At 52.9% G+C, this 20529-nt stretch overlaps 1 protein-coding gene across 11 annotated transcripts in view; it reads right to left on the bottom strand.

The window, feature by feature from the left end:
* CNTFR (ciliary neurotrophic factor receptor) overlaps nucleotides 1-20529 on the bottom strand; it is a 171249-nt gene that overhangs the window by 46937 nt on the left and 103783 nt on the right. For all 11 annotated transcript variants that reach the window (XM_068666985.1, XM_068666995.1, XM_068666987.1 and 8 more), the window contains one exon: nucleotides 2070-2300. In XM_068666985.1, coding sequence (XP_068523086.1) covers nucleotides 2070-2300 — 231 coding nt within the window. The remainder of the gene's footprint in view (nucleotides 1-2069; nucleotides 2301-20529) is intronic.

Here is a 20529-nt window from a genome sequence, read left to right as displayed (position 1 = left end):
TCAGCTTGACTCCTGGCAGTTCTCCCTTCATCCCTGCACTCTCTGAACCCCGAGACAGAGCTAGATTTGCTAACTGACACCTCTCCTGCTCCTCCTCTGCTCTCTGATGGCTCCTTATGGTTGTCTGCCCCTGTTTCCCCCCTCCCTGCCTTGCTCGGGATGCACGCTCCAGGTAGTGCTTTTTATTTAGCGAGACCTCTTTGCACGCAGCCCCCAGCCCTTCCGTCTTCTCGTTTTGCTGCTTTGCCCTGCTGAGACGGGAAAGTGCAGCCACAGGCCTGTTTTCACTTAACTCCCTGCCCAATTTAAGTGAAACGAGTCCAAGATCCTCAAACCACAGGTTTTCCTCTGCAGCCTTTATGTGCGCTCACCCTGCTTGCCCGTGCCCAGCCGAACACAGCAAACATCCCCACTGCCACCAGCTGCCACTGGGTGCTGCACACCTCCCACCAGGGATGCTCCCAAACCCACTCCTCCACAGCATCCCGCTCACCTCGGGGCATCGACCACCCCCGGAGAGGCAGGGAACTGCGGGGAGCAGGCAGGGGCCAGGGGCAGCAGCGGTGCTGCAAAAAGAAACCTTGCAGAGAACATTAAATTAAAATCCAGGCAATTAAATTAATTACCACTAAAAGCATCTCACCTGATTAGTTCCTTGCATAATTAATTGCATTATCAACACTGGGCACTCGCTTACTTATTTACTGCTTGCAGCCCCCGTGGTGTCTGAGCGTGCCCCTCGGCTGCTCAGTGCCCAGCGGGGCTGGATCAGGCACCGGCCAGGAACACGCAGCAATAGGAAATCAGCGGGATTTTGGCTCTAACGCCAAGCAATTCCCACGGGTGCCCAAGCGGATTGACAGGGATTGCTCTAAGCGAGGTGTTTAGCAGAGGCAAGAGCCATGGCGAAGTCACGGCGATGCCACGGCTGCAAAGGAGACAGCTGGACCACAGACCCCCCTTCCCCTCGTGTCCTACAGATCTGGGCTGCAGCCCCTGCTCATTTTGCAGGGTGTTTGCAGGCATGGCCTGCTGTACCCCTGGGTTCTGAACACCTCCTCGCCCCGATAACACAGCCAAGGGGTCCCTGACCACACACTTGCCAGCCACACACCGTACATTGCCACACTCCCAACCTTGCTACCTCCTCCATCCTCCTGCCCTATGCAGCCCACTCTGCCCTTGCGTGCTTTTCTCCTTGATTTCCAGCTTTGTCCAGCACCTCTTCCCCTTGTCCCACATGCCAGCATCCCTCCCAGCAGTATCTGGTACCGCGAGATCGATGCCCTGCAGCATCACAGGCTTACGCAGCCCCTCTGCCTGACCCTGCTGTGATAGAAACGCACCTGCACGGTGCTGACGGTGAGACAGGGAGCAGAGAAATGGGGACCTGGGGATGGCCAGCACATCCCTGGGGGGCTCCTGGCTCGTGCCTTGCAGCATCCTCCGTGGCAGCCTCAGCTCACTGCCAGCTGGTGCTCCTGGCACCCCCGGCTCTCGGTTACAAGCGCGAAACCCACAGTTGCTCTCAGCTGTACAAACACAGCAGCCCACGGAACACACAGCTGCTATCAGCTATCAGGGTGGTGTGAAATATAGCACAGCTCTTATCTCCCACGACGGGACCTGTGAATCAGCACATCTCTCACTTAAGATAAGCAAAAGCCTGTGAAACGTGCAGCTGGCCTCCGCCGCAGCCGCGCACGGGCTCTCCTGCGAACACACAGCAGCCTCCACCACTTTTTGGCTGTTCCTCTGATAGAAACACGCTGCAGTAACCACGGCCAGCAATCTCCCTCCCTGGCTGCCCTAAAAAAGGGCTCAACTCTGACCTTTTCTACTTGCAGCCGTCGCCCCTCCTGCTGCACCATGTTGATGGAGAAGCAACATCCCTTCCCAAATCGTTCCAGGGGCATCGTTACCATCTTTGACTCAAAGTTTGGGGCAGAAGGGGCTAATTCCAGCATCCTGCTGCTGGGATTTGTACGTCACGGGCAGCTTGCTCTGGCTCAAGAGACAGCATGGCTCTGTCCCCCCGTCCCCACAATGTCACACAGCAGGGTACTCACTTCCCACCCGCAGGTAGGTCTGGTACTTGAGGTGCCAGGAGGAGCCCTCGTAGCAGGAGTACTGGCCGCTCTGCGTCAGGTCCACGTTCTTCAGGATCAGGTACGAGCCGTTCAGGTGGGAGTCGTCGATGTCGGTGCCGTTGGCCGTCCAGGTCACGGCCGCGTCCCAGTCCATGGAGCCACACTTCATGGTCACGTCCGCGCCTACCCGCTCGTACTGGATGTGGCTGTCTGTGGAGGGGGGAGAAGAGAAAAGCAGGTGAGTTCGGAGCCCAGGGCAGCCTTGGAAATAGGATCTTACCGTAACTTGTACAGCAAGCGAAGGAAGGACTGAGGCATGGACAGACACAATGGTCAGGGAAGCCCACATTCTCCTCCTGACCCTAACAGTGGTTTATTGTGACCTTAGACCAGATAACAAACCACATCTATCTCATAGGATGCTTTCCCCCAACCTTTACCTTGGAGGAGACAGATCAGGGCCGCACGTATGGCTCACCAGCCAAACGCCCCACAGCACAGCCCGCTGCTCACGCCACCAATTCATTGCCACTCCTGCATCCACAAGGCTCGCTGCAGGAGGCAAATCAAGCACTCACATCACAAATTCCCAGGGGAGAGAGGTGACAGACCCCAGCACCTGATACCAGCAAACTTTATTTCCTAGCGGAGGTGGGAAGTGGGCAGCTGCCCTTGCAGCTCCCTGCCTAGGAAATGAGGTGGGAGGATCGCAGCCTACCTGGTGCCACACTTTGGAGAGGGGCAGCTGCTTGGCGCACGCTATGCTGTTTATCTCCCTGCTTGGCTTTTCTTCTCTCGCTACAATAACATGATGCCTTGCTGAGCTGTTTGATTTAGCATCTCGCGAGTGGGGCAGTACAGCTCATTGGGCACCAGCTGCCTAATTGAATTTTCTCAGGTTTCTGGACAGGAGTTCGAGCTGACATTCATTAATGATGCTTGGCAATTGAATCTTTCCCGTGTTGCTACACGGGCTGTGCTGAGCCGCGTGTGGCAAGAATAAAACCGTACGTGTGTGTGCATGATGCGGGGTGAAGCAGGACAGGGCGTGAGCAGGGGGTGAGCATCTCCCTCCAGGCTTCATCAAGCCTTTGTGCACAGGCAAAGGGGTGTTTGACTCCCAAAGCACTCCCAGGTTTCCAAAATGCTTTTGACAAGGTGCATCAATAAAGGCTCCCAAGGAAACGAAGCTGAAAAACAAGGAGGGTCCTCGCAGGGATTTATAGCAGCTAAAGGTCAGGAGACCAAAGGTGAGAGGAGGCGGTCAGGCTTGGCAGAGGAAGACGTCACCGGTGAGGTTTGACAGAGATCAGAGCTGGGCCGGAGCTGCCCAGCATGCTGTAACTCATGTGGAAGAGGGGGGCATGGCAGTGAGAGGAGGCAGCCAAGGCTGTAAGGGCAGCAAAATTAAAGCTGGGGGCAAAAGTGATACAGAAGGGTGTCACGGTACAGACCAGCTCTGTATCGATAAACACGCAGGGACACATGGGGTGAGGAAGGGCTTGTTTGCCTTGCTGTCCCTGCAGTCACGGCTCCAAATTAGCTGCAGCCTCCATGGAAACACATCTTGGAGTGTCACACTCAGTCCCCTGAAAACATCCGCTCAGTGGCAATCAAAAATGCAAACCCAATGATAGGAATAATTAAGCAAGGGCTTGAGAACAAAACAGAAAGTGCCGGACACTACAAGCTGCACACAATGCTATGCCCGTGTCGTTAAGAGCACAGTTTTCAGCTGAAAAATCAGCAGAAGAAGGAAATGTGGAAAAGCAAAGGTCAGAAACAGCCCCTGTGTAAGGGATGGCATGGCAGATTCAATTTCTTCATCCCCATAAAGAGACAACTGGCTGGAGACCTAGATAACACCTAAACAGGCACCTAAATAACACTGAATGACATGGAGAGGATGAATAGAGAAGGACTGCTTCCTCCTTCTCCTAAGAAAATAATTAAGGGGCAGCAAATGAAACAAGGAAAATAAAGTGCTTCTTCTGCACAATGTGTAATGACATTTCCAAAACCCACATCCTTCAGTTGCTGTGCATATCCGAATTTTGGTGAAAAGCGTGATTAAACAAATCCATCAAAGAAGGGTGGTAAAACACCGAGCTGCCCCAGCAAACCCATGGTGGGGAGAGATAGGAAAAGCACCTCTGTGCCCATCCTGCTCTTTTCTCTCTCTCTAGATTCCAGCTCCTGGGTCCTGCTGGGAGCTGGGACCAAGGGCTACACGATGTGGTATGGTCCAGCCATGCCTGCACCTTAGGGAGAAGTCCACAGCCTGAGCCCATCTGCAAAGGAGAGTGCCCTGGGATGAAGCTGGCCCTGAGGGATTCCTCCTGAAGACCCCCAGCAAGCAGCTGCATGTCAGTACACCTACTTCTGATAGAGAAATTATATCTTTGGGGATGCTGTCCTCGCTGGGAAGGGGATGCTGAGAACAGCAGTGGAAATGGGCTGTAGGTAGTAAGATGCTGCTGAGACGGCTCAGGATCATCTCAGACACTGGCAAAAAGTGTTTTGAGTGCCTTAAAAGAGCTTACAGCATCCAGTGACAGGCAGAAAGAAGGAAGAGCATCCCAGATGAGGAGTCTGTGGGGAGGGGCAGCTGGACTGGGTCCAGATAAATGGGCAGATTGGTGGAGGTTTGGAAGACGGATGAGTGGGGAGATGAACGAGTGTGTGTGCCTGCAGACAGATGGAGAGCTGGCTGGCTGGGCACAGCTGGGACAGGGGGGAAGCGTATGAAGAAGAAAGGATGGATGACTGTGGAAGTGGATGGATGGATGAGCGTATGTGAGGATGCAGAGCGACGTAAGAGGATGGAGGACTAAGATTTGAGCAGCAGGCTGGCTGGATCAGTATGTGGATGGAGGGACGGATGGGCAGATGGATGGAGGGATGGCTGGGTGGGTGGGTGGGCAGAGGGAGGGAAGGATCAATGAATGGCAGCAGGGGAGGGGGTGGTTGGCTGTTCAAATGGCTGGGCAGATGGATGGATTGACAGATGACTAGGCAGATGGGCAGATGGATCCATGTAGATAACAGACCTAAAGCATGGATCCCAGCATCTTACTCCAGTTCTGCTCTGATTTCTTCCCTTGCATAAGGTACTCCTTTGAATAGATTTTCCCTTGCCCTTTCCTGCAGGTTCCTGTAAAGCCATTGACCCTCTTGTCCCCACACCTGTGGGGCAGAGACCGTGGAGATGCAGCATCACCCAGCAGTGCGTGGAGAAATGCCTGCTGCAGCAATTCAGGGAAGGATTGGAGCAGGGAAAAGCTCTGGGGTGCCCAGCTCTGCTTCTCAGGACTGCAGCTGAAGGCTTGCCTGTAGCTGGGGAGGCAGGGCTAGGCTGGGAAGGGGGAAAAGGCACCTTGAATTATTTCCTGTTGGTTCTCAAACATAGCACAAACACGCTGGCACGCATCCAGAAGGACGCAGGGAGCCATTCCTGGAAGACAGGTCTTTGAAAGCAATAGTCTTTCCCAGGGCAATGACTTAAGGCTCCTGACAAAGGAGAAACCCAAAGCACAGTGTCAGAGCAGGCATTTCCCCCAGATGGGTTTAATGACCCTCACGCTGGGGCTGAGCCAGGTCCCCATGCCACATCCAGCCACATGGATGCGTGGCACCTCACTGCCCCCCCTGTGTCACCTCCCTTTGCCTGTCCTGAGCTGCAACTACCAGCAGTGCTTTTGGGTGGGGACAGGTGAGGGCAACAAAAGCCTTTCCCATGGGAACACATTTAATGCTTCCCAAATCCAGCCTGCCCAGCTGGAGCTCCTCAGCTGAAACTTCCTTCTCATTTCCCTTCTTAATGATTCTTGACCTGCAAGGGCAGCACCACTGAAACCTCTGCAGCTCCCACCCCCCCAGCACCTCGGTGGGGCTCCTTGTGCCTGGGTCCATCCCAAGCCAGCCCCTTGCAGGCACTCATGGGGGCCAAAACCAACAACTGCTCCCACCCATGGGACTCTGCCCAAACTCACTGTGGGGCTGCTGCTGGTGTAAGCACAGAGTGAGCAAATGGAAGGCACCAAAGCATTTTTGGGAATGGACACAACTGCTCTGCACCCTCCTGCACTCTTCGCATCTGCAGGTGGGGAAACTGAGGCAGCGAGAAAGGATACGTCCCCCTCTCCCCCATGGGACACAGAGCACTTCTGCAGCAGGAATCTGTCCTGAAGTATCTGTATCGCCCCGCTAGCCTACGTACCTCTCGCCCAGAGCTGTGTGCTTGGCCATGAGTAATAATCCGAGCAGCTAATTAGATCTCTGTGTATGCATTCATAAATTATACATTTAATATTTACACAGTGCCGGGGGTACGCTGAGAGCTCTCCAAGCAGATGGAGCAGCGAGGTCTCACACCCTGCAACTTCCCGCTGTAAATGAGACTTGTAATGAGATCCAACGGGATCAGAGAGATGTTCCTGACCTTCTCTGGCCTTTGGATGTGGGTCTCCCAGGGAACTGGCACAACCTGGTAGCTTCTCTCATGCTCCAGCATCCATGCTGGCCAGCCTGGGCATCACTGACCCTGCTCAATGGGTGCTGTTGGCTCTGCTCCCAGCTGTAGCTTTGTGGTCCTGGGGGCTGCCCTTCTTGAGATGAAACAGCCTCTAGCACTAGAAAGCGTTTCCCTACACCATCTTCCTGAAGTGCACCCCATCCTTGATCTCCTCACATCCTTTCCCTCCAGTGCTGCTTGGTCTCTTGCACTGCTTTCGTTGCCAGCAGAAACCTTTCCTTCCAGAAGAAGGAATTTCATGCTTAAGGAGGCAGTTCTTCCGCAAGTGATTTAAAACTAAATACATCTTTGTAAGGAAACAGGCATAATTAAGTGTCATCGATGTAGCCAAAGATATGGACCGTTCCAAGTTAATTTTGTCCATTAATGAAGAATTGCAGCAAGCGGAGCCCACGTTTGTTTGCTCTGCTTTGGTAAATCCCTGGAGTCAGCAGCTTTGCTTTCTTGACAAGAAAAAATAATTAGCAAGAAACTTTAATTAAGAGATAACAGATGGGTGCTAAAGGACTTGTACTCAATCACTCCACGATAGCCTGGAAGCAGATCTCGCTTTGCTTCAGGGGCATTGCAGAGGATGCACTTTCTCTCTCCACTGTGGTCGGCTCCTGGCCAGCTCTGGGGCAGGCGAGCCTCTTCCCTCGGCCTGGATGTGACCACAAAATGTCCTCCCGTGAGGGGTGGCACAGCCAGCTGGCCTCAGGGGAGCTCTCCTCCAGCAATACACCCAGAACAACATCCCACCACTGCTCGACAGTGGCAGGAGCCTGCTCCCCCCGAAACGCAGCTGGGCAGCAAGCAAGCACCCTGCTGGGGAGAAAACCCAGCACCAAGCCCAGCTGGAAAGAGCAGGATGGAGACCAGAGACTGGTTTTGCTGGGAAGCCGCCTCCCCTGACCTGCCCGACCCCACCAGCCCAGAGCATGCCAGGGGCACTGCCCCTCGCAGGGGGGCTCTCTACCAGGGCCACCTCGTGTCCCCACCTGCCACCATGCCCAGCTCACACTGTACAGCACCATGCTGCCCTGACACCAAATTGTTCCTGGCCACAAGGGACAAACAAGCCTGGGACTGAGCTCTGCCAGGGCTGCTAAAGCTGCTGTACCCATCTGCAATGATTGCACCTCTCTGGCACTGACGTTCTTGTGTTTCCACGACCAGAAGATGAGCTGCTGCTGCTCCTGCTCTTCTGTCCTGCTGAGCCCATGTGCCCTGGAGCAAGGATGGGAAGCCTGGATGCTGTTGGGCTGGTGACCTTGTTGTTTTGTTTTGCTTTGCTTTGTTTTGTTTTGTTTTGTTTTCTCCTAGGAGACTTTGGTCTCTCATCCCAGGAAGGGACCTGAGCTCATGTGCTCATCTGTTTTCCTGCAGGAGGTCTTGGTAGGAGCTTCCCTTGGATGTCCTAGCTTTTCAGGTCCAAAAATGCCCATGCCCTGGGATTCCAAACACCCTCCTTGCTCGGACAGGCTGAGCTATGACTCTGTTTTCATCCTAAGGCTGGACTTGTCCTTGCAGATTTGGCTTTCTTGCAAAGCTGTGCCCCCTGAGATGACTTGTCCTGAGGCAGAGCAGTCACCTGGCGAAGCAGCAACTCCCCCAGCCCCCTGTATCTATACCACAGCTGCCCCAACACATGGGTGGATGGCAAGGAAAGGAAGGCCAGAGAGAGATGAATGGCAATAAACAGAGCAAGCACATGGTGGAAAAATCCCACTGATAACCTCCAAGCTGTGCTTGCTTGAGCCTTCGCCCTTCGCTGCCAGGTGACTGGAGTTAGCACTGCGGGTGAATTACGGGCTTGTTTTCTGCTCCTGCTTTTTCATGCCGACAGGACAAATAACTTAGGCCACAAAAGAGTGCTTAGATCAGGCTTTTCAGCACCATTTAGGAGGAAATCGATAAGATTCGGAATTAGGTGCCCAAATCACAGCCGTAAAACGCAAGAAAAGCCCATTGTGGTTCCGCAGCAGCGCCGAGACGCCTGCATCCACCAGGCATGGGGAGGGGGCAGAGGCAGATAGAGACGTCAGGCACCCTGCACCACAAGCTGCCTTCCTCCCCATCACTTCTGGCCAGTGCCCATCGTCCTCAAACAACAACCTCCCTCCGAGCACAGCAGCACGGCCCTGCTCTTGCATGGCCCCACTCAGGGCTGTGGGTTAGCATCAGGCATCGGTCAAGATTTTGTTATTATTAGTACAGAGTTATGGGCAAGATTTTGTTATTATTAGCACAGAACTATGGAAGTCAAAGGCGTAAAAGACCTGTTGGGTCCCACTCAGTCCATCCTCCTTCTGCCAAGACAGTATTGGTCCCTGCAGCATATTTACTATTTCTCCGGTCTAATTTTACATACTGTACAATCTGCGCAGTGCCAAGTTACGATCCCTGTGTGAGAAGCACAGCTCTCAATTTCCAGGCTCTCGGGTGTGTAAAATCACAACCGCGATGTTAAATTAACTTTTTTTTTTTTTTTTTTTTTTGCATTTAATCATTTAATAGCTCTAAAATTCAGCCCCTCAGGCTCTTTCTGTCTGTCTGTTGGCGTGGGCTTTGCCTGCTGTAGGCCAGTGGCTTGTCGCTGACTGATGCAACGCTCGCACCCCTGGGTGGATCGGCAGCAGCTGGGCTCGAAGCTGGGACCGCTGCAACTTAACACGTGAACTTCTGTGGCCCGAGCTTGAAAAACTCCTCCACTTCCTCAACCGCAGGTACAGGAGGCTAAGCCTCCTCCTCACGGCATAGCCCCTGAAGGGACAAGGCACAGGGCACAACTTAAAGGCAGCTCAAAGGCAGCACACAGGATTAATTCAGGAATCGAAGCAGGGAAGTGATCTGCAGCATCGAGACGCAGGGGTACCCTGTGGCCATCCCCTGGTTTGTCACCTTGCTGTCACGATATGTCCCCCAGCACAGCAGAGCTCAGCAGTGCCTGCCAGCAGCTGGGGTGAAGGCAGTGAAATGGGAGCTACCTTGGAAAGGAAAAGTTCCCTGTGATGTCCCTGGAAACCCCCAGGAGGAACAGCAGCACTTCTCCCTCCATCCAGATACCCACTGGAGGAGAGACCCCAGAACTTGTTTCTACTCAAAAGAAGAATTCCTTCACCCTGCACCAGCACCAAGGCTTCCCCTTGTGTTCTTGGCCGTGGGATAACAGAGGAGCTGAGATGCAGGCGCACATGGGGAAGAATAGATGGCAATAAGAAGCAAAGCATTTTTGCAAGTCTTTTTTTTTTTTTTTTTGATTCAGTCACCATCTCTCACATCTCTGAGCAACACTTGTACTCCCGTAGCCTAGCTGATTTCAAAGCAATATTAATAATAACGGAACAATCTACTCTGCCCATCAGGGGCTGTATTAACAATTAAGCCAAGGCCTCAGGATTTGCCAGTGTAATAACAAGATATTACATTTGCATTTCATGCCTTTCACTCCGAAAGACCCTAAAGCAAAGCCAAGCGAGGGAGCGACGAGCAGCACGCGCTGAGCTGTGCTCAGCAGTCACGAGGAGCATCTTCTGGGTGCAGCCCTCCCACGGTGAAAAATGGCCACAGGTCAGCTCCATGGTGTGCTGAAAAGTGCCCTGCTGCCCCCAGAGAGGTGAAGGTGAGGTGCACGTCTTTGTATTGCATGAGGCAAGAGGAGACCGCAAGTGCCTGGTGCTGTGGGGCAGCCAGAGGCTCTGCAAGGCAGCTCGTGCAGATGTGCACACAGACGATTGCAAAACACGATGAAGAAGCACACGCAGAGTTATCACGCTACCCCTGGAAAGATTAGGTTACGATTAAATGGGGACTTTTCATCTCGGTTTCCCATTCCTAGCAGCAGCACCAGCTGCTTTCAAGAGGAGGGTACATGCAGCCCCTCGGAGAAACGTGAGCTCCTGCCTGGCCCCGCTCACGTGCTGCTGCCCCTAAGCACCAGTGTCTGGAACACTTTTGAAAAATCTTTTAAAAAATGCTCCCCATTAAGCAACCATTTCCAAGCAGCCTCAGCAGCTGACTGGTGGCAGAGACCCCGCATTCATCGTGCAGAGCCCCAAACAGCCGAGCTGTAATTTCTGTTTGATGCTGCTCGCCTCTCCATTTCTGGAAACACCTCCTTCCCTGCAGAGCCTTTCCTGCTCATCTACCCACCGCTATTCCCTCTCCATACAGCTTTTATTACAATGCCTTTGACTAATCTCTCCGAAGGGAAGAGCAGGGCTGCTTTCAGGGAGCTCAGCTTGCCTTTGAGAGCTCCTCCTAACCTTCAATTACCGCCGCTGCTGCTTTGCACAGCCCTCAGCTTGGTGGTTGCTGGGCTTTTTTTTGTGGTGGTGGTGGGTTGTTTTGATTGTTTGTTTGTTTTTTCCTTCTGTGTTTGGGATGATGAGCAAATGTTAGTTCAGGAGCAGACATTCATTCAGCATGATTTGAACTAATTGCCCATTTTTTTTTCCCCCCTATATTTCAACGCTTGGAATATCCAAGTGTCTTGTTGCAAAACAAAAGCTAAAATGCCAAAGCATTCATTGAGTGAAACAAATGAACGTGCCCGGCTCTCTGGAGAGCTCCTTGGGTTTGAAGTGGTAGAAGATTTTAGGGAAACTTTTTTTGCAAGTAAAAGTATACAGAAGCTCACGATGTCTAGGAGGAAGAGAGCTGCAGTTATCTGAAGGCGCTACTGAATTACAACTATTATTAGCACAAGGTCCTTGAATTCTGGAATTTCTGCAAAATGTTTTGAATTCAGGTTCTGAAGCATTTAAAGGGCTCGAGAAAATATCTTTGGCTCCAAGTCAGCAAAGCACTTAGGCGAGCTCTTAACTTTCAGCATGTGTTTAAGTACCTTGCTGACTTGGGGCTTTTAACCCCGGCAAAAAGAAAGCAAGCAGGGAAGAAAAGCCAAAGGAAAAGTTTGTGTGCATGTGGAAATCTCCAGACAAGCTGAAAAAATATGGGAATCTCTTCTGGAAAGTAGGAGAACAAATAATAATAATGACATGCCTTAAAATTAAACACTAGGGAAAGCTTTCTAGGGGGAGAAAGACTCCCAGAACAAATGGAGCATTTCGTTGTAGCCTAACGCTGACTTTGCTCTCCTGCTTCTTCAGCACGCTGAAATTATTTATTGCTGAAAAAAAAAAATAGTTCGGAAGTGGGAGGGGGAAGCTAAGCGTGATGGGGGAGAGAAAAATCTTGGCTCGAGCAGTGAAAAACATCTCTGAAATGAGTCGGCTGTGGGAGGCTGCCTGTCAGGAGGGAGGAAGAGGAGGGAGGAGGAAGCAATGAGTGGCAGTTGCAGGAGAGCCCAGGGCAGGAGCCTGCGTGTGTCCATGGGGCACAGGCTTGCAGCAGCTGCTTCCATGAGAAGGGAGGATCTGAGAAAGTCCAAAAGCAGATCCAAAGGGCACGGGGAGGCAGAAACTCTGCCTCCGATCAATGCAAATCTATGCACGCACAGGCAGAAAATGGCTTTTTCCCTACCTCATGCTGGAGGCCATGAATAGAAAACAATCTTTTCAGCTCCGCTGGTCACACCCCTCGCCGGCCGGTCGCAGCAGCATTGGGCTCTATGCATGTTTATTTTCTAAAGCAAAGAAAAAATAGGCTGCGTCTCCCGGTGGTGGGAGAGCACGGGCTGGCTGCAGCCCACACAGGGTGATGGGGCCAGAGGGATGCTCAAAGGCTCCACCAGGCTCAGTGCTCACAGCATCCCTCAGTTCCAGGTTTCAGGAATGGTGCAGGAAGGCTCAGGATAAGGCAGAGATGCACCTCGGGACCTGTTGGAGCAAAAGCCTCAACTTTGGAAAAAAAAATCTCAAAAGTTTTTTTTTTTCTCTAAAAAAAAAAAAAAGAAAAGGCTTGATTCCTTCTGAAGGAAACCAAAGGGTTTCGTGTCTCTTAAACTGCCCCTGCTGTGTTGTACAAAAGGCTTTACAACCCTCTTTTTGGAGGAGGGAGAGTTGTCAATTCACAGTGAAGAGTCAAACACCATTTCAGAAAAACACCAGGAAGACATGCCGCAGCCCTTCCCCTCTTCCCGTTCCTCTTTTTCCCCTGCCAGAGAAATACAATTTTGTGAAACATTTGGACGTTGACGGCACTTCATTTTCCAATGGAAAGAAGGCTCCCCCGAGGTCAGAGCTCCCGAGGGGGATGCCCTGTCAGGGTGTGGGGGGCTCCTCCTCACTGCTCAGGCTGCGGCGCTGCCTGCAGACCCCTGGGACAGGCAGGCAGCGAGAGGAGGCTGGTGCCTTAATGAGCTGACAACTCAAGGAGAGGAGACAAATGAGAGCAGCGTCTTACAGACGGGAACCCAAGTCCCGAATGGAGATGAACTGACTGGCCCAAGTACGTGCAAGTAGAGGCGTGCTCTGATTTTCCTCCTCCTCTGTGATCCGATGGCACCTGGCACAGCAACACCATGGGAACATCCAAAGCACAGCTCATGTTGGGGCCGATGTTGCTTTACCCATCTGGAACCCCCAGGGTGCCAACACGTCCTGCACTCAGCCCTACAAGCCACTAGTACAGCGTACACTGGTGATTCTCCCTGAAGTAGCAAGGCAAAAAGCCTCCTATAAATACTGCTTATGTGAAAAAGCTCCTCTGGGCTAAGCGAGTTAAGAAAAATGGTCCAAACTCACCAGAGGAAGGGAAACACAATTAAATCACCTAACAAACAGCCTGCATCCACTGATCCCCGGTGCTACACTCACATTGTTTGACTCGGCCACCTCTGCACCGCCAGCTGTGCATGTGTGCTGGGCAGCACGAAGCCCATCAGCACCCAGGGGTCCCCAGCACATAAACCCACTGGGAACCCCAGCGATGGGTTGTGCATGGAAATGCTTGGGAGCTGCAGGTCCTGGCCACAGCATGAATTAAAGGGAGGTGGTGTTTGCCTGGACCCAATATCTACCTGGGAACAGGTCTGCACGCACTCCCTCTGAGCCCCTCTGTTTTCACCCAACCCATGCAAAGGCTACCAGCCCTCATCGCTGCAACCCAGCCACAACCTGGATCTCACCACTCACAGACGATGGGCTGCCTAGCTACAGGTATCCGAATTAATTTTCAAAGAGATACAGGAGCTCCATCCAGACTGTTCCTCAAAGCTCATGGCAGGAGCTTACTGTCGGGTCTATGACACGAAGCATCACACAACAGGTTAAAAGTGCTGCCATGTGCGCCTCCACTCTTGGTGTTTCTCACTATGGGGTCTTCACTCTGAAGCTATGATTTAGGGCAGGATAAACACTGTAACGGGATTAAATCCGCCACTTAAATCCTGAAATTCTCCTCCTGGGTTTACATCGCAAAGTCCTACTCATGGATCAATAGAAAGACACCCACAGCTGTCTCTCTGGGGCTGCCAAGAATGTAATTGGAAAAACACAGAGAAAGAAATACAAAACGGCTACAGAAGTGCACGGACTCACACGGCTCAGTGGACGAGACGTGCCCAGACCATGCAGTGAGATGGGCACTTCTCAGGGAGGGCAGGCTCACCAAGAAGGAGAGAGGCTGACCTCTGGCTGTCTTGCTGAGATTGGGAACACCTCCCTTCTCTCAAGAGATTGATCCAATGCCCAACCTCCCCCAAATTTCCTGGGGGACAAGGCACATCCTACATGGCACTTCTGGGCTGCCCAGGGGTCACTGCTGTGCTTAGACTGGGGGAACTGGGAGCAGAGGAGGACCCCTGCTGTGATGAGTGAATCTCCTGGTGGGCTGATGGATTCAACGCTGGCCCTGCTGCCACACACGTGACATAAGCAGCACCTTTGCAAAGTCTAAATCAAGCTGAGCCAATGCCATAAACCAGAAAAAAATAATAATAATTAAAAAAAAAAGAGATAAAAACCCAACCCTGTATCTATGTATAAACAAATGTTCATTTTGAAGCACCAGCTGTCAAAGTCCTGTGGTATCTCTGTTCTCCTGGGAGCTCCTTTTCTGTCTCCCTTGCTGCCATTGCAGCAGCAATGCAACTTCTGCAGAGCACCAACCGGCAGCACGAAAATGGCCGTGGTGATTGTATCGCAACACTTCGCTGCTTCCCTGAGCCGCAGCTCCCTCCTCCGCTGTTGGAAGTGAAGTCCAATCAATGCTAATTAATTAAGGGCCAGAACCCGCCAACCATGGTCACACCAAGTTCAGCGCTGTTCCTTGAATATTCAGGGCTCACTCTCTGCAAAAGCAAGAGACTTGGGTGGAAAACAACAGAAGTTTGCCTTGCAAGCCAGGAGGGACAGATGGATGTGTCCCTCTGCTCTCAGGGCTGATAGCTGGAGGAGCAGCCCGTGTGGGGCAGAGCTGATGTACCCCAGCTACACCTCAGCAGAGCAGCATTGACATGATGGGAAGAGCACTAAGTCAACCTGCAGATGTCCCTAAATGCTCTCCACAGAGCTGGCAGAGCAATTTTCCCTATCCAAGACCAAGTGGAGGATACTCGTGATGGGTCCAAGCATCTCTGCCAGCAAGGGGTGGCACATCCTTTCCCTGGCCACGCAAAGGGCTGTGCTCTGTGTTGGAGAGGGATGGGTGTTACCTAGAAAAGCTGAGGATGCTCCTCAGGAACAAAGCCCTGGAGATAGCTGTGCCATAGAAAAATCCTAGGAAGGTGAATGGACTTCCAAGAGGCAGCACCCATGGGAATGGCACGGTGGGTTACTACAGCAAAGCAAGCCTGTGGCTGCTTCTGGGCCTTCCTCCCCCTGCCAAGGGGCTCATGTGATGCTCTGACATCTGGGAGGCACCAGCAGAGACTCAAGTTCCTGAGCTCTTCCACTGCACCATGCAGCAGGAACCCTCACCAAAGGAAAAAGGAGACAGGCACACAGGCCGATCCCCCCATGCTTTCCACCACGATGGTAAAACTAATTTTCTAGTCTGCTGAGCACAGGAGCTTGTGTGTGATCACCAGCCAGGCACATCGTGCCTCATTGTGCACCTCCAACCCCTCCCAACAGCAGGCATCCTGCTGGGCTCAGCAGCACCTCTCCACTCCTGAGCAACACCACTGGGTTTTCCTGCTGTGCCCCAAGCCTCCCCCGATGTCCCAGCAGCTAGCACAAGTTGTGGCAGGTCTCCAGGCTCCCGCTGATGGCCAGGCACGGAGGCTTCCCATGGGAAATCACAGCAAGAGGGTTAGATTGCCATCTGGATTCAATGCCCTCCATCCTGCGTGCCTCAGTTTCTCCCTTGCGCAGCGTGCTCTCAGCTGGAGCAACCACAGCACAGGCCAGGCACCGGCATAGCAGGATCTGACCCGCTGGGGTTTGCGGCTTGGCTGGAGCCAGAGGCTCTCCGTGACTCATCCTAAGGAGTCTGGAGTTCACGGCTCCGGCTGGAGGCTCCCCTCGGGAGTGCTCCGGGCTCAGCTTACCGTGCCCCTGGGAGCAGGCTCGTGCACAAACACGGATGGAGAGTACAGCTCGCCCGTCTGGTTGGAGACATTGACTTGGACTGAATCACTTGGGCATAGGGGGTACCAGGACAGCCCCCACAGCAGACCCCTGTGCATGATGCAGGCTTGCACTGGCCACTGCTGCCTGCAGCATCTGTGTTCCTGCCTCTCTGCAGATCAGAAGCACACTTCGGCATAGCAAAGCATCCTTTCCCAACCAGCTCTCCGCCAGCAAAGCTGTGTTACCCAGCAGTGCACGCTCCTTGCCCAGCACACGGACATCAGAAACACATGCACACACATGCAGACCTCATTATACCTTCGCAAATTCAGCAGGGGCCAAGGATGATGTGCTGCAATATACAGCTCTGCTTTAGCTCATGCAGCCCAGCCTACAAAGCACACAGCTCTTTGCTGGCAGAAGTCCTCCAGGCTTCCAGCTTTGCAGGTCAATGTTTTTCAGCTTGGGCTCTGCAGACCCCTGGCTGCTTTGTAACACTCCAGAATTGATAATTAAGCAGGTTTAAGCCATCCAGCTGGGCTCTTCTAACAGAAATCTGCACTGGGGGAAATGCTTCAGGCTTTGCAAACTAATAACGCTAGGAAGGACATGCCACAGTGCGCTGAACCTGGGACAAAGGGCACACGTGGCTCTGCCCCATCCAGGGGGAGTTTTGCACCACGGTGGATGCATCCTGCCTGGGTTTGTAGTCAGGGACTGACCCTACACAGCAATGCATGCAGATGTGCAAGGAGAAGTTTTAGCCCCTTCCCCTTGTCTGCTGAATGAAGGTGGTTTCATCCCCCCACTGCAAGCCACATGCTCAAAACTCCCTCCCCAACACCAGCCTCCCCAGCACATGCCCCTGAGCAAAGGAAGGAGGTGCTATTAGCCTCCAGACTACCTTAGCTTCAATTAGCACCCAGTGGCAGCTGAGCCTAAACAATAATCTTTCAGCAAATCCAACGCCAAGAGATCAATGGTCCATACGCCGGACTAATACCGCCGTAACCCCTCCTGCTTCCATCACTGTCGATTGCTTTGCGGTTTCACTTCACTTCTCCACCTGATTGGCCTTGCTGCAGCACTCATTACAAGGTGACACGCATTGCTTTTCCCCTCTGTAACGAGCCTGCCACAGACCCAGCTCAATCCTTCCTCTTCTCCTCGTTTTCTTTTTAATATGCCACAATTATATTGGCTTCTCTGCATGGATCCGCTCCATTTAGCGCTGCCCAACACTGCTTATCCTGAAAGATGTTCTTTCCATCCACGGGGCAGACTGCACATCTTGCAAGTTGTTCTGCTGCTGCTGGTACGCGTCGTGTCCCAGCATCTGCTCTCCTGAGCACGCTTCATGGTTCCTTTGCTCTGCTCCTACCCTAGCAAAATCCTCCCCTCAGAGAGCAGAGATGAGGATGCTTAGTCTCAGTGTCTTGCTGTGGCTCTGCTCCTGTGTTTTTGGGCTTTGTCTGGTCACCAATGCAGCCCCCTCTGCCACAGCCCTGGGCTCCTCCAGGAGGACCTTGCCCCTCCAGCCTGACCTGAGGTGGGGTTTGCAGTTCCAGGGCACAAATCACAACTCCAGGCATTGGAAGCCCTTCAAAGCAGACAAACCAAGTGTCACCTCCAGCCCAACTCCAGACAGATTCATGTCTCTGTGCTGGCAGGACCAGGCTGCTTTGGCAGTGCGAGGTGCTGGCTCCCTGGGATGGCCACGTGTGACTTCCAAGGCGAGACCTTTCCAAGCTTTCGGAGGCTAAGTCAAGCCAAGCCCCTGAAGCGCTTAGTTTCCACTCCAACTGTCACAGCTTTACGAGATCTTCCATTCCTGGCAGCTTTCGCAAATGTAACAGGCATAAAAAACAATGGGCGTAACCCACGGACAGGGATCGCTTCCTCCCTCGCCAAGACAGGCCGCGGCCCTTCCTCAGCAGCCAGGGCTCATGGAAGGAGCAAAGAGCAGCCCCCAGCCCACCACAAGGCACCTCGTGGGCAAGCCCTCGGTGTCCCATATGGCTTCTCATGCCTTCCAAAGGGCCCTGGCAGCCAGGGGTGAACTCCCACACCAGCAGGAAGCCCTGGGATTTCGGCCTGGCCTCAATGCGCCAGAGCTCCTCTGGGGACCTGGCTGGACTGCAAACCCCAGCCCTCCCCTTCCAGCGCTTGTTGATACGTTTAATGAAGTCTAAGAGGTTACTGAGAGATGGTTTTCCTTGCCACTGGCAGAACTAATGAGCCTTGGCAGACTGCAATCCTCTCAGCATTTTCTTCTCATCACAGATGTCAACTATCTTCACCAGTTTTGAGGGACTGCAGATTCACTTATCCAAAACCTGACAAATCCACACTTAAAAAAAAATAAAATCTACAGCTTTGTGATCCACTTCAATACACCAGCTGACAGAGGGGTTCATTTGTTTGTTTGCAAAGCATATTTCTTAATAGTTCCTTCCCAGCTGTCATCTGGCCCAGGGACAGATGCTTGCTCTGCTCCAGAACCTCATCTCCATCAGCTCCATTTCCAAAACCTCCTTCCATCTCCAGGAAGGGATACACTTGTACAGCAAACACAGGCAGCTTCTTGGTGACTTCTTCTGCACATCTCACAACTTTGGTAATCACAGGCACTCCCAAGAGCAGACCTTCAATGCCTTGGTGTGCCAAGATGTGCTCCCTTTCCCTTAAATGCCCTCTATTTTCCTCCTGTCCTTTTCCTCTCTCCCCTTTCTCTGCTTTAAGAGCAACCCTCCTTTTGAATCCAACAGCACTTTGCACAACAGGACATCCATCTTGCACAGACTTGCAGCTATTTCCAAGTGCATCCCTTGGACAGGAGCAGCGAGCCCACTGCTCCTGGCCCAACAGACAAAGAGTAGAGCCGTCCTCCCAAAGCACATTGCAGCAGAAACCACCCTGCTCTGTGCACACAACCTCCTGCTGTACAAAATTAGCAGCCATCACATAGAAACCAACCCCCTGGATTTTCCAGAGGCTCTTGTTCCCAGCAGGGCTACCCTACAGCATGGGCCACGCTCCCGGGGCAGCCAGCTTGGGATCTGCAGGGCCACCGGGCCGGGCTGCGAGGCAGCGGGCAAGGAAACACAGGCACTAAAAATAGGCTGTCTGCGGTAGGGGCTGACCACATTTATTAGCAAGCCCGTGCCCTGGCTGACCACAAGGTCAGCCTCCGAGAGCTTGGCCATAATTCACTCCGCGTCTGGGCAGGAAGTCTACTGGAGCTCAGAGAGATGTCCAGTAATAGAAGGATGTTCCAGGAGCTGGGGCTATTTTCGCTGTTTTCTTTCCCTTTGCAGACAGGGAACCTTTCAGGAGATGCATTTTGTGCTGCAGAAGTAGCCAGGTGCTCTGGGACAGAGAGAAGGAGAGGAAGGAAATGGGGGTGCAGCTGGAGAAGACGGGAGGGAGTTTACGGCTGGGCTTCCTCTTATCAGACAGCCTCTTATTCACAGCAGGGCTAAAAGATAGCAGGGAAAGATCAGGGCAGTGGCAGTGGGGCCCCAGACCTTTGTGGGCTCCTTAACGCCCTAATGGCATGCAGCAGTGTTTAATGGGTTGCAGCTGGGGTGTCAGCCCAGCTGGGGGTGAGTTGTCCCTGCTGCTTCCCCGCAGCTGTGGGCTAGCAGGAAAGACAGGGGTGCAATGGGAAAACTGTCACGGTAATGGATACCTAGGGATGCAGAGGAAGGGTTTTCCTTGCAAAGGCATCCCAGGGACACCAAGACCACCCGACATGAGTTGCAGCCAGCTCGTACCTCCGGCCAGCACGCGGTGGGCTAGTAGAGCAGCCCCCAGCAGATGCAGCAACCCCACCGAGATGATGCCAGCTCTGAGCCTGAGCCAGCTTAGCCCCAGGGGAAGAACAGCAAATGAGACAAAGCCACAAAGAGCAGATGCCTGCCTTTGACTGGCAGCCTGTAGAGTGGCTTAAGAAGGCTCTGCCTTGTGGTAGTGCTCCAATCCTGGTGGCTGCACATACATAATTGGTGCTGGACCCTTTGTGTGAGGGGTAGTGTGTCCTTACTGAGCCAGGCTGTCACCCACCAAGGTCCCCTACCTCTGGCAATGCTCTTCCCCATTGCTCTGCTGCTTGCACTTTCACCCTTGCAGTGGGGAGGAAGCAGTTCCAAGGCAGAAGCATCTCCTCGTGGTACGTGCTGGGACCAAGGTCTACCAGATACAGAAAATGTGAATACCACGAAAATACCACCACGCACTGACACTCATTTAGCCTGAGGACAGGCTGAGCTAAGACCCTTGCCTATACACTGAGCAAACCCTGATAACATCCTTCCAATGCCAAGACATGTCCTCTTATTGATCCAGCACCGTGCCTCTGTTCTGGCTCTCTGAGCTCTCCGTGAAGCCAATGTGAGCAGCCTTTTGGCTTGAGGATAGCTTGCAGAGAGTGAGGGATGTAGGGGCAGGTAGAGGTTGGGCCAAACCGTGCTTCCCAACCAGAAATGTTCCGCAATCAGCTCGTGTG

The sequence above is a fragment of the Anas acuta genome, chromosome Z (assembly GCF_963932015.1).
Source record: "Anas acuta chromosome Z, bAnaAcu1.1, whole genome shotgun sequence".
NCBI classification, from domain to species: Eukaryota; Metazoa; Chordata; class Aves; order Anseriformes; family Anatidae; genus Anas; species Anas acuta.
The sequence above is the reverse complement of the archived record's forward strand: the minus strand, read 5'-3'. Positions and strand labels throughout refer to the sequence as shown.